The 24817-nt window shown below is 24.6% G+C and overlaps 3 protein-coding genes across 3 annotated transcripts in view; 2 read left to right on the top strand and 1 right to left on the bottom strand.

Annotated features, from left to right (window-relative positions):
• Positions 1-3042: 3042 nt before the first annotated feature.
• On the top strand, positions 3043-5810 carry LOC126895795 (sentrin-specific protease 1-like). The gene is made up of 6 exons (XM_050668038.1): positions 3043-3472; positions 3698-3801; positions 4041-4190; positions 4319-4448; positions 4544-4648; positions 4921-5810. Exons 1-6 carry the CDS (start codon positions 3301-3303, stop codon positions 5505-5507), a joined length of 1248 nt encoding a protein of 415 aa, XP_050523995.1. The 5' UTR covers positions 3043-3300; the 3' UTR covers positions 5508-5810.
• A 7627-nt stretch (positions 5811-13437) lies between these two features.
• On the bottom strand, positions 13438-20550 carry LOC126895642 (tetratricopeptide repeat protein 27). Its single transcript, XM_050667767.1, has 17 exons — positions 20142-20550; positions 19884-20058; positions 19729-19812; positions 19526-19667; positions 18852-19107; positions 18662-18792; positions 18482-18594; positions 17841-17907; positions 17661-17774; positions 17064-17282; positions 15784-15972; positions 15317-15469; positions 14719-14880; positions 14477-14647; positions 13823-14018; positions 13642-13742; positions 13438-13581 (listed from the first exon to the last, which is right to left on the bottom strand). The coding sequence occupies exons 1-17, from the start codon at positions 20233-20235 to the stop codon at positions 13486-13488; spliced, it is 2463 nt and encodes an 820-aa protein (XP_050523724.1). The 5' UTR covers positions 20236-20550; the 3' UTR covers positions 13438-13485.
• A 147-nt stretch (positions 20551-20697) lies between these two features.
• LOC126895647 (juvenile hormone acid O-methyltransferase-like) overlaps positions 20698-24817 on the top strand; it is a 12584-nt gene continuing 8464 nt past the window's right edge. The window contains exons 1-2 of the mRNA XM_050667773.1: positions 20698-21062; positions 21425-21567. The gene's annotated coding sequence lies outside the window, so the exon portion shown is untranslated. The remainder of the gene's footprint in view (positions 21063-21424; positions 21568-24817) is intronic.

Consider the following 24817-nt stretch of genomic DNA (forward strand, 5'->3'; position numbering starts at 1 on the left):
AGAATAACAAAGATGACAAAAATAATATATAGATTTTCTTTTGGTAAGGAAGGATTTTAAAAGTAATTATTAATTGATTTATGAACGAACCGCATACACTACAATGTAGCCAAACAGTATGAGTTTTTTGACTATTTCTCTTAAATGTTTATCTAAGTTTTTGTTCGAAAAGGGTCATGTCCTTGTAAGGATATAATGTATAATGAAACAAGTTAAAATGTACCATTTCTATGGATAGAAGTGGTGACTATTTGAAATGAAAAAAGAATATACTAATAAATACTAAAAAGATAGCATTGTTGAATACATGAACAGGGTATTTTAGTGTTGTCTCATATAAATAATCGTGACGATTATATTACGACAAAATATAAAGTACTAGAAATTATGTTAACAAAAAAAAAAAAAAACGCTAGATCACATATAATTTTGTCCTCTATAATTTGGTAAAAAATTTGAAACTCTAGCATCAATACAGATCAAATGAAGTAGTCCCGCGCAAAACATGTTGAAACCCGTTTTTCATTCTCTGTATGGCGTCCTCTTTAAAGAAACAACCCTAGTGTCTTAATTTAATAAAAGTTTAATAAAAAAGTAATAAAGGTTTAATAATAACTCAAATGTATTTATTATAGATATAATTAAACAATGCAAAACATACAAAATACTAAAAACACAATAAAACAATACACAAAATGAAAACTTAATGTCATAAACGTACCGCGCGAAAAGAGATTACCTTCGGTGCTCCTGATGTCCTCTCTCCTCTACGATTCATTCCATTTCGTCTTATATACTAAAATATTTTGTTTTTCTTCTTTTTGCAAAGTTAATAATACTATCGCTTTCAAAAATGTTTATAAATATTTAATTCCTGGTCTAGTAATAATAGATCAGGAAATTAAAATTAAACGAAACATTACAAAAATGTTTTACTTCCAGCTTTACAAATGATGAACTATATTACAGCATACAGACTGATTTTTTTATCATAACCCACTCATTTACTTGTAGAATAAATATATTTTAAACATTATTTTTGGTTTTCTTTAGTTACACATTATTCTTAAATTATTAACTATTTAAAACTTTTTATGTTCATCCCTTATGCCTTGTAAGGGTGTCAACTTTGTCTTTTTGTCTTTTAAATGGGAACACATATTTTGAATATAATAAAATGTTTGGATTTTTAATTAAATAGTAAATGGCATTTGAATTTTTAATATAACTTTATTAGTTTATTAGATATAAACATTTAAAGTTTCAAATTTTTGAGTTAATATACATGTATAATACACATGATGATATGATTACAAATACAGGTAGCTAAATGGTTTATATGATATCAATGACAACTATCATACATATACTTTCTGTATTGTCAATTAGTGTATTTATAAACTCACAACAATGTGCCTTACTACCATTGATAATAACAATGCTGTGTNCTATCATACATATACTTTTTGTATTGTCAATTAGTGTATTTATAAACTCACAACAATGTGCCTTACTACCATTGATAATAACAATGCTGTGTACCTGCTAATTTCTTTGAAGTTGTTTTAAACAAAGTAACTCATAACTAAATACTTTATTTATAATAAGTAAACAAATAATAAAATCTCCTTTCAGTATTGATGTTCGTAAATTACTTGCTTTTGATGATGTTTCAGTGTCATTCCACTTCGAAATTATAAATAACGATTCAATTAGGTACACAAAAAGCTCAAGAAAATCATTGACAGCATAAAAACGTTCAACTCATTTAGTCGCACATAATTGTTTTAATGATTTTTTAGTTATACATTTTTGACTTTCTTCGATTTGACTTTTCAACACATCTTTTCGCTTTGGGTATATGAAAAAATCTCTAACTTTAGATGTTGTTCCTAATCAATTTCGTGTTTCTTGTATAGAAGATGAATAAGAAATAGCAAGGTTTAAAACATGAACAGCACAATGAACAAACGTCGCAAGCGGATAACTTTGGTGAATAAGAGATTGAGCTCCGTTAAATTGACCAGACATAGAAGCACATCCATCGTAACACTGTCCTCTAAGGTATTTTGTTTCTACACCAAATGAATGTAAACTTTGAATAATAATATATAAACCTTTTCCAGTAATATCTGTTGTAGGCACAAACTGAAGAATTCTTCTTTGATAATCATATTTTCAACATCTAAATATCGAACACACAAAGTTACTTGTTCGCTTCCACCAATGTCGGCCGTTTCATCAGCAAGTATTTTGAAACATCTTTGGGCATTTATGTTTGTTACGATTTTATTTAAAATAATTTTATTACAGGATTCAATTATTTCATTTTGAAGTGTTTCACTTGTATATTTTATTGTTTCTTCAGCTTCCAAAAATGATTTTAAACGGTCATCTCCTTGGGCTCTGTATCTNGATTTTAAACGGTCTTCTCCTTGGGCATTGTATCTTAATATTTCTCTAAAATTTCCTTGATTTTCTTGGATAATTTGTCATTTTAAATGAAGTTACAAAGATAGCCGTTATTGTCAAAAAAAAAAAATAAATAATAATAATAAAATTAAAAATGCAAATAATAATTAAACCTATAAGGTAGTTCAACCCTAAAGTTATTTTCGATTTGTTAAAGTCGTTAAAATTAATTCAAATCTCCTGTTATTTTCTTTTATCAGAATTATTATGTCATTAATTCAATTATTAATTAAATTGTTAAACTATATTATATATTCAACTTAATAAATTTTTATGTTGATTATAATCGCATGGCATAATGTTTTTTGTTAATAACTAAATGGAAATAGCAATTTCACATGGGCAAAATTTTTAATAGTTCCAAGAGAATAAATCCAAACGTTGATATTTTATTTCATACAGATTATATTTTATATGCATAAATATTCTGTTAACCGATATCAAATTTATTTCACTTGAACTTTCATAAAAAAATCTCTATCATTTGTAAACTAATGTAATAAATAAACAAACAAATACAAAAGGTTTTTCTTCAAAATATCTTTAAAATATATATATATATTTTTTTTTTTTGATAATTCTCTGTATTATTCTTAAAATATTGTATTCTTTGACCAATAATACAATTAAAATAAATAAGTATTGTTTATACTAAATTTATTTATAATTGGCTTATACATTTTTTTAATGAATTTTTACAATTAAGTTTCCTTGACAATTAGATGTAAATGTTGATTTTATCGACATTTCAGTTCACTTCGTTTTTTCCCGTGAAAAATAAACTATCGTCTTGTGTAATTATTAAGATTTATTTAATTAGTTATTGATATGGCAAGTGAAAAAAATATTTTTGGTCAAACAAATGAATCAAACTTACATAAGGTCATACGCAGAGTTGAAGAAATATGGAATCGTCGTTTCATGCATTCCAATTGTGTTTTAAATAATACAAATAAAGGACAAATATCAAAAAAGTCAACTAAAGATGGAAGAATTATCTGTAAACACTATTAAGATTAATAATTAAACTAACTATTTCGAATAGAGAAAAAGTTTTTTAATATAAAATATAAGAAAAATTAATAATAAGTTCTCTTATTCATATATAACAATAATTCAGTCGCTTTACTTTAATTTAACTATTTTAATATTAAAAACCTTTTTCGATATTAATTATTTAATTAATTAATTATTAAAATTATATTCAATTTGCAGCAATTTGCAGCAATTATTAATAAAAATATTTATCCTATAAAAAATTCCATTATTCCAAAAAAACGCACATATCGAAAAACGAATAAAAAAGATAAAATTATTCCAGAAAAATTGGTAACTATAATTATATTAATATATTTATTCGATTTAGCTATGTTATAGGGATTTGTCTGATTCAAAAATAAAAAATAAACTATCAACCCCCTTAATATAAATGCAGTTACATAATGTTTAATATTATTCTGCTATTTTTTCTATTAGATTGTTATGGGAAATTCAATTTTTATCGAAGATAATAATATAATATTAAGTATAGTTTATTTGTTTATTTAAATATCTCTTTGGTTACCTAGAATATGATGCAGCAAAGAGAATTCGGAACACTTTTTCAGAATGAAAAATCTGAAAAATATAAAAATGAAATTTTAAATTCAACAGAAAAAAAAAATATAGCAATTTCAAAAGACAATCCGCTATTAATATCAGCTGATTTGTTAGAAAAGGTATATTTTATTATGCTTTATTTCAATAAAAAGATTTTAGGGTATACCCTAAACCATTTTTTGGACTTAAAGCAGATTTCTTAAATAAATTTATCATATAATTAAATATATTTTTATGATCCGTTAAGAATTTTCATAAGAAAAATTTAGAACGCAAAAAATCCGAAATAAATAAACAACTTTTTGAGATATCTAATACTACTGCTCGACCAAATTTAAAAAGAAATTCATCCGAAGAAGATGAAAAAGTCATAAAAAGTATACAACTTTTAAAATATAATTCATTTTTAAAAAATATGAAGTTTTTATTTTTGAAACAAATATGTAATATTTTTAAACATAAATTATTTTAGAGCCAAAAGTTAGTTCTAATCCTTTGACCTTAAATACGCCGAATGACGTAAATTTACTTGCTCTGTCCACTATTGAAGTAATAAAAGTACCAGAGAAAGAAAAAGGTAATTAGTTATTTAATCTATTTATTTTATGTAAAATTAAATAAAAAAAGATTATTTATTAAACATAATTAATTATAATAATACGAGTTAAATTAATATAACTTCTGCAGAGGCGTGTCATTAAGGGGGTCCATGGACGTTTTAAACAAAAGTAATTATACGTGTTTAATTTCATATTCCAAAACCTTAAATAAACCTAAATAATAGTAAACTGTTCAACAAAGTCTTTTATTAATTTTATGAAAAATGTTTAAATATGGTTACACTTGCAGAAGTAATGCAAGATCAGAACACAAAATCTCTTGATCAGTATAATGCACCTTCATTTAAATCGCCCACATCATGGTATACTTCAGACACAATTAATGAGTACATTAAAATGATAGTAAAACGGTCAGAAGGTGAAGTTTATGCAGTTGTCACTGATTTTATTGTAGCGTATCTTCGAGGAGGTTATCCAGCTGTAAGAAGATGGATAAAAAAAGATATTCACACAATAAAATTACTTTTTGTGCCCATGAATGTATATGAGAGTCATTGGATATTGACAGTGGTTAATATACCTGAAAAGACTGTGACATCATATGATAGTCTTAAGTCGTATAAGGGTCCTTATCCAATGGTATTAAAAAATTTCTTAATTGAATGGGAGATGGACAAAAAAGGAAAAGCTTCTACATGGACATTACAAATAGGCGAGACATCTCGCCAAACCAATGGACATGATTGTGGGCCATTTACTGTTGAGCTGGCAGAAAAAATGTCTCGAGGAGATACAACACCAATAAATGCAAATTTTATGCCTTTTATAAGATTAAGACACAAAAATGAAATTATTGCTGGCGAGCTATTCAATTAATATTTTTATGAATGAAATTTTATTTTTGTATTTTATATCAATTTTCTTAATATTCACTATAAATTGAAATTTTTATTTGTATACCACCAAACATTTTTTTACTTTTTCTATGTTTAATTGTTGTTTTGTTATTTTATTTTAATCTTATTTTTCTTTGTAACATTTCATTTAAGAAATTCAAATTTAATATAAATTTATCTTAACTGAAATAATTTAATGTTCTTGTTATGTGAATATACAAATATTATAATATACAGTTATGGATACAATTAAGTTAAAAAGTCAGCCAATTATAAATTTTTAAATTAACAAGCGTATCTACTATCTTAACAACTTAATTTTAATTTTACTAAATGACGATTCATAAAGAATTTCATAACTTTTGTTTATTTTTTAAATACTATTTTAATTATAAAAAATTCTTTTCTGTATTTTTTATAAATGCGGTATATTGAATAGGGGTAACTAAACTTATTTGTTTATAATTCTCTAAACTGATAAACTATAAAATAAATTTAAAAATGAACTACAAGTTCAGAATATTTCCGTTGTTATTATATTTTTGCTGTGGGTATTTTTGTTATCTAAATGACCCAATGAAATCCAAATAATTTCTAGAAATCTCTGATAAAATGTAGATAAATACGTGTCGTCGAATCCTATCAAATTATCTTCAATTTTGTTATTTATTTAAAATACCATTTATTTTATAGTANCTTCAATTTTAAGTATAGACGTGGCATAGTTTTGACTAGTATAAATGATATCTGACAGTGATTAAAATCACTATCATAAGAAACGCTTCGATGCAAATCTGTAGATCGTGTTTAATTTTAAGAAATTGGTAAATGATTTAAAAAACAACATCAATTCCTATTGACTTGATTATATCCTGATTAGTGGTTTGATTTAAAAGTATAATATATGAATGAATACTTATTATAGTAATTAAATTTAGTATGAAATTGATATTCAATAATTTAATATTGTAATTTAAACGGAGAAATTATAAAAATAATAAAGAAGTTGTATTTTGCTTTATTTTTACGTGTATAAAAGTTTAAAGGACTTAATGCAATACTTCTCAATAACAAATGTTTGTTACTTATGAATAAATACACTGAACTATAGGAACTTTCATCAGAAACAAAACTATAATTTTCTAAATCAACTTTTCGCGCTCTTTTCAAATCTGCAATTAGACTTTTTCTATCACAAATTTAATATGTATACCTAGTGTACTATTATTGGCATCTTAAGAACATTACCTAGGTTTTAATTAGTATATTTATTTTGTTACACAAGTTGAATTTTTCTGACTAGAATTTATAAGTCAAAAATTTTATTAAAATTCAGATGCGTATAAGATTAAAAAATACTTTTTTTTTAAATAAAAAATTTAAAAAATTTGTTTATAAAATACAGTATTCGTTAATTACAGAAACCCCATTAATGACAAAAATTGCGAAACAACTTTTTTTGTATATTCTTGTATTCTAATAGTAGACGCATCGATTTGTGCAGAAATCTCATATGTGCATCTTATTTATGCGGCTAATCGCATCTTTGGAATAATTTGTTTAGAGCAGAAACCCTACAAGTGACATCGCAAAGGGGATTTCTACACTAAAATAATTTTTTATTTTAGTGCATTTTTTTTCAAATACAATTTATTTATAAATTTAATACTTAGTAACTAAGTATAATAACTGTTATTGAATAACAGTTATTTATAACGTAAATTTGACGTTTGCGATAGTGGTTACAAAATATTGCGCGCTTGCTGTTGCTATGCATTACTGTAGTAGTATTTAGGCGATACGCACACAATATGAGTGTGATATATTTAATATTAATTTAGCTGTTTAGTTTGTTGTTCTTCGGTTATTTTATCATTTACTGTGTCTTAAAATGTCGAGTGAAACTGAATCTAATGAAGATATTCCGAATAAAAGAAGAAAAGGTGTTGTCCATCCAAAAACTTACAAACGAAACATTATTAATGAATCCCGAACTCGCGGAAAAGAATTTGTAAATTATAAAGGTAAGAAAATTTGTCAAAAAACTCCTCCTCATGAAATAAAATGCAAATGCCCTGCTAAATGTTTTAAGCTTATCACGAAGGAAGTGTTGAGTGATATTTGGACAAAATTTTAATCAATGGAAAATAAAAATAGTCAGGATATTTATCTACAATGGTTGATAGAAAAAAAGAAATTAAACGTCATACGAAATCTAAAATGTTAATACCAATTATAAAAAATCGTAATAAGACAAACTATATGCACGTAGATGAGATAGACGAAGAAGAGTTAAAGTATGATGATCAGAACGTTCAGAAAAATTTTAAACGACAAAACTCTTTTGTTTATAAACTTCGGGTTAATGGTGAGTTTTTCACGGTTTGTAAAAATGTTTTTATTGCTGCAAATGATGTCACAGCAGATCGAGTTCGCAGACTTTCTTCCCTTCTTTTAAATAATAAAACGCCGGAAGACAACGTGGAAAAAATATTAGTGGAAACGCAATAGCCGGTGACATTTGTGTTAAAATTTATCAACATATCAATCGATTTAATGATAAAAATACCCATTATGGAGGAAAATCTAAAAAATATTTAGATGCACGATTGAACATCGTAAAAATGCATCAAATGTTTGTAAAAGATTATCCAGATTTAGCAGTCAAAGTAAAATACAACTTCTATTATAATATTTCAAAGAAAATTTTGATTATACCTTTGGTTAACTACAAGTAGATGTGTGCAGCCAGTGCGAAAGTTTAAACACGCAAAATAAGAGATCCAACCTTAAGTGAGAATACTAAACGGGATGCAGTTGGTGAGTTTATATTACACAAAAGAAGAGCCAAAAAATTTTATACTGAGTTAAATACTGCCAAGGGAAATAAAGATGATGACACGGTAGTTTTATGTTTTGATTACGTGTCAAACTTACCCTTATCGAATATACCTGGGGGTCTATTTTTGAGTCGTTCGTTCACGAATGTATACGTTCAGATTTTATTTTATATAGGTTTCTATGGCGATATATATTTTATTGTTTAATAATTAATAATATATAATTTTACTATATATTTTATAGTTTCACGTATTTTTTTTAAATTTAAGTTTATTATTAAGGATCAATTCTTAAGTTATAGTCATTTTTTGTTAATAACATAAGTATACATTTTAATTACTTAATAAAATAACTGATATAGCTTGTAAATTTAATAACAATAAGAAAATAAATATAATAAAATATGGTAATAGGTAATGAATGATGCTCGGAGGAAATACACAACCACTAAAGGAAAGTTAATATCTAAATGATTCGATAAAACATTATTAAGATAAGAGTTACATTATGGCATAGTTGTAAAAAATACTTTTAAAAAGTATTTTAAATAATATTCAAATATTTAAAAATAAATGTTTTTAAAATATTATTTGAATACTTTTCATAAAAAAGTATTTGAGTAATACTCAATTACTTTACAAAAGTATTTCAAATACTAACAAGGGGAGGTCACGGTGATGGGGTCATCGATTTTCATAAAATTTATATAGACCTAATCTATATTGAATACAGAATCAGACGTATTTGGAATTTTTTGCCAATGCCCCCCCTAAGTCGAGAAAATTGACTTTGAAAATTTTTAATTAGCTTAAATGGGGTCATTTTTCTTCCGGTTAACAACTCGTGTTATGGTCCAGTGGACTATACGTGATCCCACAACACGTATAGGCTCGGGATCGAGTCTCAGGGACTGTTGAAATTTTTTGCTTTTTTTTTCACTGTTTTCTCTTTAAATTATTAATTTTACGTAATATTTGTTAAATTTTTGTATACATTTTATTTATCTATATAGTTTTATTTGCATTCAAAGCACATTTTGATGGTACAAATTATCGATGGTAAAACTATGATTAAAGTAAACTAAACTTTTATACACATAAATATAACTTTTACTATTAACCAGGTAAGAGTATATGTATAAAGAGATGATTATGAGGATTTAAATATATATAAAATCATTATATATTTTAATTTAACCTATTGTAATTTTCAAAAAAATGTATGTTTGTTATATGACAAAAGTCATAGTCAATTGAATAAATAATAATTTATAATTATATTTTTTATTATTATTAATTTNTTATTCAAATATATTTACTCAAATGCTTTACGCCTTTGCATTATGGTTAAAATTTTAGCTAATAATTGTTTGGTCTATTTTATGACCCAATTAATAAATAATAAAATTTATGGACTTTTATAGTTCTTGATGAAAGTATGAGTTGAAGTCTGTATTTATATGTACATTGTAAATATAATAATTCATTTATTTATAGGGTTTTTTTACCTCTATTGTGTGAACACTCGCAGAAGAAAAAAATATATATGTTTTAAATATTACGTCATATATATATAAGTAAAATATGTGTATAACTCGTCATATGTGTAACAACTATTTTGTTGATATAATAGTATAATAATAAGACGACAATCGGGTTATTGTAGTATCCTTGCATCTTTTGCATCATAAACCTTTTGAAAATTTGCCTTAAGTTTTTTGTGAAATTATTCATGTATTTGTATGTGTTGAATGGAATAGGTTATGTAATTAAAAGATTTAGAAATTATTCGTAATATAATAGTATTTAATATAAAATGTCAAAACATATAATATAAGAGATGTACAACGGCAACGGGTCACTTTACTCGATAGACGGTGAAACTACGACTAAACTGTAAACATGTATACAATAGGCTGCATTGAGTAAAACAACATAATCGTAAAAGGAATGTGTCCCTTTGACCTTGTACTATACTAACATAAGTAAAAATACATTAAACTGTTATCTTAAATAATATTACTGTACCCAGTGTGTTGTTTAATAATATCAACAGTATGTTTACAACTTTTCTAAACAGTGGCTTTTTTAGGAGTAGACCGTGGCCTAGGGTTGCATTTTTTTGAATTAAGAATTAAATTCTTATTAAATTTATTATTAATATGTATTTAATTATATGTAACATAATTTAATAAATTATAATTAATTAATAATATAAAAATAAACAAATAAAATTATAATATAAAATGTATGTAACACCTTATTTTCGAAAATTTAAGTATTGTTGTTTAAAGTGTATTAATAATTTTTAATTTAACATGTATGCAATTGTAAATACATTTTTTTTAGAGTTTGTGTAATTAAATTATTTATATAATTTTGGCGAATTACTTAAACTAAATTCACATCAAGTAAATTAAATTAACAAATTATAAATGTTTGTGTTGGTAATAAATTATTGTTATTAAAAAGTAGTATATTAATTTAAAATAATTATTTTAATATTAAAAATCAAGTTGTATAAATTTAATATTCAAAATATTTATTGATGTTATTACAATAAATCGCAATCAATCGTGGAACATAAACATTCATCAAATCATACCTAGAAAGCTGTATACCCAATTGAACAATAGAATCCGTTCGAGGAACGTGTCCGTTGACAATTCAAAAATAGACCCTCTGTTCAAGAGGTTTTTTTATATGCGTTAGTTATGGGTAAATATTTTTTGTATACATAACGTTAAAACAAATCAGGCAAAAATGTAAATGTACCATGAAGGAGAGGCTAGGAAGTCTCCGAATGAGGTTTGTTCTTTTCTCCTACATTATTTTGAAAACTGTATCCCCGTCAACACAAAGAATATTATTCTATTTAGTGATAAGGCAGCTGGGCAGAACAAAAATCATACAGTGGTGAGGTTCCTTATGAATTTATGCGATCGAGGAAAGTTTGAGACCATCACTCATTTTTTTCCAGTTCGCGGACATTCGTTTTTACAATGTCATAGGGATTGTGGTTCCATAAAAAGACTTTTAAGAAAAACAGATCGTATCTATACACCACAGTAATACGCTTTACTTATCATAGAGGCTAGCAGGTACGATTGTTTTTCCGTTCACAAAGTGCAAACAAACGAAATTCTGAGTTTTAAAAACTGGTGGAAATCTTCATACAAAAAAACAATTAATTCAGACGAAACTTCAAGAAGAGGAATTCATAAGGACGACAGAATTACATTCAAAATATCTTCATACAAACACTTTATTTTCGCAGACATCGCTTACCTGGAAAAGTGGAAGTTAATACCTTTATTAATGGCCTCTATTCTTCTATGTTTACTTTTAGGAAAACCAATCGATCTCCTGATCTGCCAACTACCAGAGCTTACTCTACTGGGAAAGTTTCAATAAACAAAATAAAAATTGACGACTTGAAAAAGCTTTCGAAATATACTACAGACTATTCAGATTTCTATAATATTATTTTGAGTTGGCCAACATCAGCTCAAGAGGAAAGAATGGACGATTCAGAATATGAAGAACAATAATAATAAATTAAAACATTTTAATTTGTGTAAAATTTTTTTTTTTTTTATACTTTTAAATATCTGCTTGTAATAATTAAATTTGTTATAGTTTATTAAAAGTCTACCTTGTTAATTTTTCCTCTAATTAAATGTATTATTACCTTAAAACTAGAAAATTAATGTTGTAAATGTATTTTATTGTAGAAACACCATAACTGCAAAGGGTAAGGGTTTAAATTGACCTCTTCCCTTCAACCTTGATGAGTTTATTCGATGTTATGTATAGAACCTTCCTTTACTTTTAGGAAAGAAAAAAAAACTTTTAGGAAAATGAGAAGTTTTTATTAATTTCTCGATAGTTTAAATTTCTGTATATAAAGAGTTTCTGAAATAAACGATTAGTGACAATAACTGTTATTGTCACTATTACTGCGTGTTCACATTGCCGTCTGACTTTATCAAATTCCTATTTGGAGCTACTCGTGTAGTCATATCACTTCCTCACCACCACCTATTATTTCTCTATTTACAATGATAACTCATTCTGGTCATATGATTATCTATGTACGTGTCCTAACTGTCAGTCAAATTCTTTCTGTTGCTTTACTACCTGTCTAGTAATATTTACCGTATTTTTCTCCACTAAGGCTGTTAATTCTCTATCTGAAGATTTTTATTATCATTTTTTACACACGTAGTGTACATGAAACGTGCTGTGTGGCGTCTGTTAATTGATTAATTAACACTAGTTTTGCTATTCGTTGCCTTTACGTATTTATACGATCATTTAATTGAGTGTTAGTCTCCTCTATAAATTAACTTCTTTTCTTAGTGTAGGCCTTCTTATATCTGTTATCTATGTCTTGGAATTTGACATTCTCTGCATTAGAAATCCGATTATTAAGACTTTTTAGATGTTGCGTATGTTATTAAAAGTTCATTTCTCTTGATAAATGCAGTTAAAAGTTAAGATCAAATAATTGTGTACAAATATATTATTATTGCTACTTATTTATTTTTTTTGTTTTGTAGGCGCATGTGTTATATAAAACACTGTTATGTATACTTCGACATGATGTAAGTTAATCGAACGAGAAAGACTTTATACGATTATAAAAATAGTTTATTTAATTTCATTGTAAATGGCTTTGGCTAAAATTTTTCAAAAGAAAAAAAAAACTAAAAAATTAGTATATAGATGTTCAGTAAGTAAGAAAAACGGGTCAATTATTATAATTGACCTGTTTTCCTTACTTGGAACTCTGTATAAAATAGTTTAAATGTATTTATACAATAATAAAGGAAATAAATAAAATTTTAGAAGAAAGCTTTGAGTTGTAGACAAATATCTACTTTTAAGGTTCTTCAAACCTTTAAATAGTTCAAATTTGTACGTCCATTTGGCAAAGAATTTTTATAGCTCTTTCTTATTACCATAAAAATTTTAACAATAATGATTTTGATACTATTGAAACCCATATTATTGTTAAGAATAATATACACGAACCATCATAAAATAAATAAGCAATATAAACATTGATTCCAATATATATAAATATATTTCTTTATAAACTACAAAATAAAAATGTTATAGTTCTGTAGCAAGTCGTAGTTTAATTTGATCTAATTCATTCTTTAATTTTTCATAGTCTTCTTTAACACCATCTAATATTCCCTGTTCTTTCTAAAAAATAATAATTTGATCAATAAATAAATGAGTCATAAAAATAAGAATTACACTTACTTCTATTTGTGACAATACAGAAACTAACATAAGTTTTGCTGAGGAAAGATATCTTCGTTTCTGCTCCACATTTTCTACATTATTAAAACAACTTACATAAGCTGAAATTAAATAAAACAAAAAACAAATTGAATATTTTATATTTGATTAATTAAATTAATTAAAATTAGTTAATTTTAACCATTCGCTAATTCCATTGATAAAGATATAACAGATAGACACACATCTGTATTTTGAGCCCATTTGTTTCCTTGAGTTGTAAAACGATGAGCACACTGGAAATGATGTAATACTTTATCAGCTATTTCTTTATTTGGGCAAGAATTACTAGCTTCTAAATCAGCATATAATTTCCAGATTTTGCCATCATTTTGCACCTGTGTAAATCAAGTAATTGGTTCATCCACAAATCAATAATCTCGTAAATTAATTTATGTAAGAGTTAAATATATTTTATACAGTATGATTTATTAAGAATACTACTACCATGTTTCTTTAAATAATGATATTTATTTAACAGTTATTTTATTTAGACTATTTTTCAATAATAAAAAAATAAACATAGGTTTCCATTTAACATTTAAAAATTACCCTTAAATTCTATACAAAGAAATTATTTTTTTTTTTTATAACAAACTTGATATTTGCTAAGGTTCATAAATATAAATTAAATTTTAATCTCTACATTTTTATGAAAAAAATTATTATTAAATTATTATTTAATGAAAAATGGGGGTTATTTTTTTTAATAAATTGCCCTGTATATTCATAGTTTATAACAACTTTAAGCAATTTTGCCTAGTTCAACAATTTAAAAATAAGTTTTAATACTTACCTGAGAAGTAAGTCTACCAAAAAGTTGCAATAAACTTTTTTTATGATCTGATACAGGTCTATTATTTTCATCTTTAACATCATTTTGTACAGCATTAACTAAAATTTGTAAAACCTCCAAATCAACATGTTTATTTTTCAAATCAATAAGTCTATGATAACATTTTATAGCCTGAAGTCATAAAAAAATCATAAATTTTAAAAATATAAACTTAAACCTTAGTAATTTTTGATTATTTTTACCTCTTCGAAGCATCCACAATCAACACTAACAACCATTAGATTATCCCAAACCATCCAATTTTCATAATTACATTTAACAGCTTCTTTGAGGGCATAATAAGCTCTAGATTTTTGACCATTCTTAATGTAGCATTTTGCTAAATTATTCCATGCTTCAAAACACTTGAAATAAATAGTATATCTTGCTTCAAATTAGCACATATTAATTAGATTATAATATAACATATTTAATATGATCTTCTATTATACATAATCTCAGAAAAATAGCAATAAAATTTATCAACTGATATTAAATCATAATTTAACCAAAGAGATAGAAAATTTAGGTAAAATCTTTTATGTATTTGTCAATTAATTTCTTGAAATAAAACTAAATAGCTGTTGTCATCATTTGTTTGAATATATTACTACATTTATTTATTAATGTAATACTACAACCAAAAACATTAATAACAGGAACTTAAGTTATTTGTTTCCCCTTTAGCAGTATTTTATAATTTAACCACATTTTAGCACAGAACAGTGAAGCTTATAACTGTAATGCTGCAACTGGTGGTAAACACAAATAATTTATAAAAAAACTTTTTATATAACTTACATCATTTTCTAAATCACAGTATCTCCTGTATGCTTCTGAAGCATCTACCCATTTTTCTTCTGTCATGCAAGCAAATCCTAATCTAAACCATAACTGATCTTGTAAAGAATTTATTTTCAATGATGCTTTAAAATGTTCAATACTTTTTTCATACTATAAAAATATAATCAATCTATATATAGTTCTTATAAATATTTTCTAAATAAACAGGTAAAGTTTATGTAATTAGATATAAGAGTTGTAAATTGTTTTTAAATTCAAATTATGTTATATTTAATAATTGCTTTAGTAAGATTTTTGTAAAAAAAAAAAAAAGGCTAGAAATTAGCACAACACAATCAAATTTTAACACTCACAAAGCAAGAAACCACACGATCAAGCTTTGTAAATTAAAATTGGATACACAAAATAGTAATACTTCTGGAAATATGAAAGTAATTATAATATTTAAATAAGTTTAAAATTACTTCTTTTCTAGAGTAATAATAAAATGCCCAATGTTTCTGAACTCGACTACTACGAAAGTCAGATATTTTCCAAGCTTCCTCGTATAATGATATATTATCTGTAGCATCACCAAGAAGACATAAAATCAAAATATGCTTAGCTTTAGTCATATTTTCTGACTTCAGTTCTTTTTCGAGAATTTCAGCTGCCTAAAATTAATTTATAATAATATTATAGTGTACCAACAGGTTTTGACATCTTTAATGACATTTGATCTAGGAAATATTTTGCAATACTTTATTTTACTTGTAATTTTTTCCGTTTTGGACTGGGTTAAAAATATATTTTTTATTAGTTATTGATAATAAAAAAAAATTAGGTGTATAGCACCAGTTTCGATTCAAATCAAATTTACAATATTTTGATGAAAGTTATTATAAGAGTAAAACCTGAATCCAAATACCTCATAATCTCAAAGTAGAATTCGTTGAATTACTGCATCATTTGTTGCACATGGCAATTTAATTGTAAAAACCATAATCATCCATATTATAAAAAAACAATAATCCTCTAATGTCTCTCTTGTATGTTTTCCATTCAGTAATTCTTTAAAATACTCTTTCCACCTATTTTTCACATCATCACCACTCGATAGCACTTTCTTATCAGCACTTTTTATACACCATACATAATAATAATCTTTAGACCGTTTTTCTCATACTATTGGAAGTCTATAGACTTATTTTTCACTTTGATTTGTTCCATCATCTAACTCATCATATCTCTTAAATTTCGCATTATTTACCGCACATTTGGCTTCTTTGCACAAACGTTTAAACTCCATCCAATCTTCTCTTCTTTTGCTCTTCTGCCATACTTTTTCTTACTCTCTATGATTTTTTAAACGTTCTCACCGCACCACCAGATTTCCTGGCATTCTACTTATACTCTCACTAACAATCTCTTTTGCAGTATTCTTTACACAAATAGCAAATCTATTCCACACACATTTATATCTCCCTCAACATTCCACATTGTCCTCTCTTTTTTTATTATTAAAAATAAACTTAAAAAAATTATTTAATTTAAAAAATAACTTAGTTTAAAACTGTAAAAATTTAAAAAAAAAAACCTAACGCAGAATATTTATTAGATTAATAGTTATTAAAGATGTCAAAACCTGGTGGAACTCCGCGTATAAGTTACTACTAAAAACATTTTTCATTCATATTCTATTTGTGACCATATGCACAAAATATAAAAAAATTACAAGTACTGATATATATATAATTATATTTACTTTATGTTTTAAACCTTGAACATTATAACAAGCAACACATTCTTCCCACATATCTGATTCTAAAAAACAGTCAAGAGCACTTTGAATCGCTCCGATTGACAGAAAAAGATTACCAAGATAAGCTTGTAATTGCCAAGAAGGTGTAACAAATGAACAATGAAATAAATACAAACGATCAATTATTAATGGGGTCTTCATATTTATACTGCTGATTAAGGTCTGGAAAAATAAATGAATAATTTAAAACTCAAATATTTAAATATTGTATATTTTTTAAATTTAAAATAGTTTGATTTAACATAAAAAAAAAATTGTTGGAAATAAGTTTTTATTATAACATCAGTGTTAAGTAAAAATATTATAAGAAAATTAAATAATTATTTACGGCATTAAATTAAAATTGATGATATGCTGCATAAATACATTATAAAAAGAAATCTTATAAATAACTATAAATGTTGAATTACAAGGATTTGTAAAATAAAATTTCCTATGTTACAAAGTTTAACTTTTCATGTAAAATAATAGTTATTTAGTAGAAATGTATAATAAGTAAATTTATGATCAATATTATCAGTGAAATAAATTTTACTTTACTTCAATCTGTTGCATTGCCCGTTGAACAGACCTTCTATTATCTGATTCAAGTAAAGATCGTTGAAGTAGTGCAGAAACGTGAATACTCCATACAGATTTTTGTTGTAATAGACACTAAATTGTTTATACAATTAGTTATGTTGGATGATAAAATTAAAATGATAAATGAAAAAACATTACTCTAATAAAAGGTTGAAGTTCTTCTTTCTGTAAATCATCTTTTGGTTTACTTTTTTGCTCTAACATTCTGTTAAATAAAAAAATAATGAATATTAAAATATATTAACACATATTAAGAAAAATATGATGAAAACAATCTAAGAGAATTTTATTTTTAATATTTATAGACCTATTCAATTATTATAATATATATTTATTATTAAATAAGAAATATGAAATACTTTTTTATAACTATAATACTGAATCCTTAAAATTTAAAATTACTTAAATCAAACTTCAGATAAGTAAACTTAGAATAAGTCTAACAAATGTATATTATGCTTAATAATTTTAAGCACAAATATTTTATAATTTTATTTTAAATAAAATATTTGTTGTTAAATTTTTTTTTTTTTTTAATTGGAATATTTATACTTTAAAAATTAATATTACTTGGAACAATAATTTTTAACTTCTAGTATTAGATATAACATCTACAGAAAAATTATTCTAGTAGTGTTCTGAAAATCATATTTGACAAGACAAAAAAAATCATAGTTAGTGCTTTAATCGTAATATTTAAAAAAATTTTTAAATATAAATTTGAGATTTAATATTTCAAAATAACCATACACAAATGTGAATAAAAACTAAATAATTACAGTGAATTTAATATTGCAGCTTGTTGAAGACTGTTTAGTGTTGGAAATTGACCACAGACTTCATTTGAAAATTTTATATCATTTAACCGATTTTCATCATCCAAAAGACAATCCTAACAAAGTTAAAGAAAAAATTATAAGCCTTTAGATATAAATTTTTAAAAACTTTTATGTACATACCGTTGGTAAAGTATTACAAAGGTGATCAACACAATAATGATGCTCATTAGTATCTATATCTTTAGATAGAACATTTAGAGTTAATTGTGCAAATTCTTTCACTTGATATTTTGTTCTTTTGCCCATTGCCCCTTTGGAAATATTTATATTATTTAAGAAATTAATTAAATTAAAAATGTTTAGTGCTTACCAACAAGTGAATGTTGTAATCCCAATAAAGTCATTGCTTTATTTAAAGATGATGAAGCTTTAGAAATATTTCCATAGTGAGAAAGATAAATTTTACATTGCTCTAAACGATATAATACTTCTTCTTCTTTAATAGTCCATTCTCCATTCTCAATTTTTTTAAAAGATTCTTCGATAGTTATTTTTATATCATGTGACAAGTCAATCAACAATGATTGCAGAGTTGAAAGCATTCTAATTTTCCACCAAAGTCTAGTCTACATTATAAACAGATTTAACTAGCTTACAAAAATAGTAAATTATCTAATTAAGAAAATGACCAGTCAATAATAATTTTGGCTATAGAATAGGTTTATATCTTTAGATATTTCTCAGTCTCACTCCTGTCAATGTTTAAAATAGTCAATAACATTCGTAGTACAGATCCAAAAGTCATTTTCTTAATTAGATCATTTCCTATTTTATAAACTAATTAAATATATATGTTACCATTTAAAAATATAAAGTTGACACCCCTATAAGTTATTACGGATGATGATAAAAAGTAATTAATAACTGATAAAATAAGAAATATGTGTAACTAAAAAAAAAAAAATTTCTATATTATATTTATTTTGTGAGTAATTAAATAGTTTATAATAAACGGATTATCCTGTATATCATCATAAAACTTACATTTGTCATTATTTTATCACAACTGAAAACTGCATAAGCTATGGCTAATAGTTCAGGATTTAAAACTTTTCTTGATATACAATCAATATCATTTACTAAACTTTCAATAACTTCACAACTAGTTCCCCAGACATCTAGGTCCCTATAAAAACAAAATTTCTACATTATTTAACTAATTACACCATAAATTATTATATTATTACAATGTTGATAAATGAGGCCCAGTCCAATTAATTTGTAAAAATAATTGATAGCAAGCTTGACCAATCATAAAAACTTCTTCATTTCTAAAAAAAAAAAAATTTGATTTAAGATTTTAATTGAGATACCAATAATATAGGATTTTTTACTTCCTAACCTTGTTGGATTACTTGATAAAAAATCATTCAAATATTTAATAATAATAAAACCAAAATTTGTAGATTGAATTAACGACTTTATTTCTTTGTACAGGTGCAAAAATAATTCATTTTGCAAAACTTTGATATAATTCCCTTCTATAACATCTTTCAAAATGTCATATACATTACTACCTGATGACAAATAAAATAATAAATTCAACTAATATAAATTATTATATTAAAAATTAATATTTTATTATGTTTATTAAGAATACCTTCACTAGAAAACTTTTTTAATATTAATTGTGAATTTCCAAATATTAAACATTTGTCTAATTCAGAATCTGTTTCTTCAGATACATTCTTCATGTTAGAATAATTTAATGTAATTTTGATTATTATTTTTAGTTTTATTCATATACTAAAATTTTAAATAATAATGAAGGATAACAAGAATATGAAGCAATCAACAATTGAATTTTAAAATAATGGCACATGCATCATATCTTACTATCAGATGGGTACACTAGATCATAACCTCAAAAGTTATAGAGAAAAAACCACAGATATATAATAGACATATTTTTTATTATGTATCTGTGAAAAAAACAAGGTGGATTTTTATCAGAATTCAAATTTGAATATGCTAATAATACAGAAGATCGTGAGTCAGAATTAGGAAAGAAAAGTAGTTTTATCGGGACCTTAACACTTTTTAGAAAAAATGATAAGAGCCTTTTAAAAATATTTTTAAAATGTTAACTACCAACTTAATTTGAGGAATTGAGAAAATAGAAGACGCCGTTATTTTGAAATTCCCCCTTTCACAAGAAATGTATAACAAAACCGAATTGTCTGATAAGGCCTCGTGTCTAGTTCATAGTTAAAGAGATTGTAAATCGTCCATTTTATATTAGTTTGTGGTTTAAATGTTTATTCATGTGTGATAAGTCCTCAATGTCTGTTCATTCTTATATTATCTATATGTACAAAGATGTCGCCAGAAACCACGTTATTTACGCATCCATTCTTTAATTTTTGATCAACATCCATTGTGCCTCTTTCAATTACTATTTTTTTGGATTAATCGTTAAAAAAAATTTTTCAATTTATATTACCTTAAAAATACCATATTTTTTATTGTCAGTTTGATTTATTTTTACTGTGTTCAACTTCACCTCTAATTATAATGCTTGGTAAGAGATAAATTTTTCAATAAATTGAATTGTTTTGTAATTTCTGAAATGTTTTTTAATTATGATATTTTAATTACTAACTGATATGAATCCATTTCTAATGAAAAATGATATCATTTATTTATAAATTCTTTGTCTCGAAGCAAAGAAGTTTTTTTTTTTAATTTTTTTAAATTGTAGTTGTAATTTTACTGCATATTTTGATTCAGGCAACATTATTCTGATATGGTCGCCCTAATTAACAGAGTAAAAAAAAGTTTCCCAATAATAATGCGTATATTTAAGTTTTCTTTAGCTTTATTTCCCCTGGAACTAAAGAATTATTCAATCAGTTTTATAGTAATATATTTTAAATGTTTTAGGTTTTTCAATTGGGGATATAAATTTTATCTATATACTAGTGAATGCTGGTAAAATTATATCTTCCAATCATATATTTCATGTATCCACTCAATGCTACACTGAGTATTTTATGGACAATTGGTAATTTTATGAATCGACAAAGGTAAATACAATATTATATTAAACGAAAATACTAAATAACTATATTAAATTATTTGAAATAAAAGTTGGAAAGAAAATTTATTATTTATTATTAAATAATATTAAGTGTTTAGTAGTGATAGGATTTTTTGTTTCTTTTAATGCCAGTCAAAAAAAAGAACAAAATAAAATGATTTGTTCTATGGTTAATTCTTACTATCCTAGTCTATTGATACCAAAGTATTTAATGAAATTATTATGTCTAGTTTTATTGTTTGCTGTATATATTGTGTAGGTATAAAATCCAGAAAATGCAGATCTGTTTAGTACCTTATAAAACATACAAGACTAAATTAATTAATCTATTTTGTGATAATACTACAAATTTATGACTTGCATTTGTTACTCCACGGTTGTATATAACTGTTGCAATAAGTTAAACTAATGAATTTTAGTCATATTGTTAAATATTAACATTGCATTATAAATCTTAATGTTTCTTATACAAATATTTGAATTTTATTATTAACATAATGTTAATAGTTGGATTATCTATTTTATCATGATATTAAAACATTAAAAAAAATTTATTTATTTATTTTCATATTTTATTCAATTATAGTATTATTGAAAAAGCAAGTAATATGAATCAAATTTTTAAGTAGTTAATAATAATTGAATATTCATTTTTTTTTTGTGAGCCTATTTCAAAAAAATTAACATATTACATAAATTCCTAGCTATCAAATCTATTAATATGCATTTAATTTTTATTTATGTATAATAAATTCTGCAGCAACTGTTTTTAACATAATTCTAAAAATCAGTAGTGTTATTTGTAGGAGACTAGTAGATTGAGAAAGTAAAATATATAGTTATAGTAAATAATATAATATTATAGTTTATTTCTAATCTTATTCAAATAGTTAATAATGCTAATAATAAAAGTATTAATTTATTAGTGAGGTATACAAGGTAAATGGTTAACTATGCCTCACAAATTATCTCTGAAAATATAAGAGTTATAAACAATTTTTGTTTTATTTATTTATTGTGGATCTTTGGTGAGCTGTTTCACAAGAAAATTTAATTTTCTACCACCATTCCTTATGCTGAAAACTAGTATTAACTTCATATTTTCAAATGGCAATCCTATTTTTTTTTACACCTTAAGATTTAGTTTAATAAAAAAAAAAAATTTGGAAAAAATATTTTATTTTATTTAATATTAAGTGCTCCACGGCTCTAAAGTTTAGGGTTTATTAAGAAAAAATCATAACTAACTAAAAAATTATAGGTCGTAAATCATAGATAATGAAAACAGCAAGCATACCTAAGTTTTTCACGTCTTGGTACAATACACCGATAGTTCTTATCAGTACATTAAATATTAATGTTACTGTATTTACCTGACTACTGTTTTATTTGTTAAATCCCTTAAACGTTAAATAGTAATATCTCGTTTAGAATTGATTAAAATTGATTTTTTCTTTTTGGGAATTTTTTTTTTTTATGCTTAACAAGATTAATAAAATGAAAACTTGGTTGCTATTTGAAATACTAAAGTTGATATTGATTTGAGGGTTAAGGGATGAAGATGGAATCTTCATATTTCTTGTCAAGTAGCTCAACAAAGTTTTATAACAAATAAAACAATTACATATATGATAACACTAATATTTTTGAAGAAAATTTGTGAGGCATAGTAAGTCAGTCATTCTGTATGTTATAGATATATTGATTGATATTATGCCGTAATTATGGTGTAGCAGGTTTATATTTATAAAAGTTTTCGTTGAAGGGTTGCACAATTTCTTATATTCAAATTAAAATTATAATACATGTAATTTTTGTAAGAACATGTTTTTTTCTCATTATATTCTTTAGTCTATGTAGTGTGAAATTGCCTCTAAGTGTAAACTAATGTCAATCATTTTTTCATTCTCTGAGATATTTTTATGTGGGATCTCTGTATTTGATAGTGATTAAATACATTATATACAATAAATAATTAAATTAATTAAATATACATAATACATTAAATACATTATGTAGATAGTGTTTAATTATTTATTAACAAGTTTTATTATTTATAAGAATAATACACAGATAAACTATTATTATAGTAATTAAATTTGTTATGAAATTGATATTTAATAATTTAATGCTGTATTTATTAAAGAGAAATTATAAATTAATTGTATATTTTGTTAAGTCTCTGGCAAACGTCTATCAAAATTGTAAATAAAGAAAATTTGATTTTTCTGACCTTTGTTAGTCAATTATAATTTCAGTCATGAAATCTAAATTGTAATTTGTTATAATCCATTGGTAATATTTACTTATTATATGAATTTTTTTTTATTATTAAATAATTTTCTCCTTCAAACAGACATAATCTTGAAAAATTGAATATTTTAACTTTATATTATTTTGATATTATTGTTATTATTCGAATAATTTAAATAATAATTCATTAAATTAACATGAAGAATACATGATTTTAAAACTATGTGCTAGTAAACAATACTGACTATTGTAATTATTTTTGGTTTTCTTTTCATTATATTAGCTAGCATTGCTGCGATTCAGCTCAAAATGGTAGATTCTCATTATAAATTGTAAACATTTTATTAGTGGTTTTACCTTATCTGTGTTAATACTGTTACATTGTGTTTAATTGATTAGGTGCATTAAGTGGTAATCGTTGTTAATGAACTAAGATCTCATTAATTATCATTATATTTTGCGATGTGGTACAAATATTTTGGAACAAATGAATTATAGAGAACGAATGAAGGGAATCAATCTGACTCTTACTCCTCTCAACTCATTCCAAAAGAACAATTTGCTCATAAATGACCCACCATTTAGCATTTAATACTATTTACTTAATATTAAATATTATTGAATTAACATTAATTTCAAACATTCTATCATTATATTTAATCTACAATGAAATAAATGATATTTTATATTTTTATATGATCACTAATGATTACAGAATAAGATTCATGATGTATTGTGAAATAATTTTTCTATTTATCGTCACTACCTATGAAGTGATCATTGTTGTACACAATCATAGAAAATAGGTGCCATATCCTCCACAGTCTAAATAATTAAATGTTGAAGATATAATTTTTTTTGTTTAAAAGAATATTTTAGCTTCGATGTGGAGCTGAGATGGAATTAATTTTACTATATGTTTTAGCTTCGATGCGAAGCTGAGAAGGTATTAATTTTACTATGATGCGTTTTTTTTTTTTTTT

Source organism: Daktulosphaira vitifoliae, unplaced genomic scaffold, assembly GCF_025091365.1.
Source record: "Daktulosphaira vitifoliae isolate Bord-2020 unplaced genomic scaffold, ASM2509136v1 Scaffold_1, whole genome shotgun sequence".
Taxonomy (NCBI): Eukaryota; Metazoa; Arthropoda; class Insecta; order Hemiptera; family Phylloxeridae; genus Daktulosphaira; species Daktulosphaira vitifoliae.

Coding starts and splice junctions, on each gene's coding strand:
- LOC126895795 (XM_050668038.1), top strand. CDS start 3,301: ATGGCAAGTGAAAAAAATATTTTTGGTCAAACAAATGAATCAAACTTA. Junction 3,802..4,040: donor AAATTATTCCAGAAAAATTG/GTAACTATAATT, acceptor TTGGTTACCTAG/AATATGATGCAGCAAAGAGA. Junction 4,449..4,543: donor AGATGAAAAAGTCATAAAAA/GTATACAACTTT, acceptor AAATTATTTTAG/AGCCAAAAGTTAGTTCTAAT.
- LOC126895642 (XM_050667767.1), bottom strand. CDS start 20,235: ATGAAGAATGTATCTGAAGAAACAGATTCTGAATTAGACAAATGTTTA. Junction 18,793..18,851: donor ATTACAACATTCACTTGTTG/GTAAGCACTAAA, acceptor ATATTTCCAAAG/GGGCAATGGGCAAAAGAACA. Junction 14,019..14,476: donor TTGGTAGACTTACTTCTCAG/GTAAGTATTAAA, acceptor TGATTTACACAG/GTGCAAAATGATGGCAAAAT.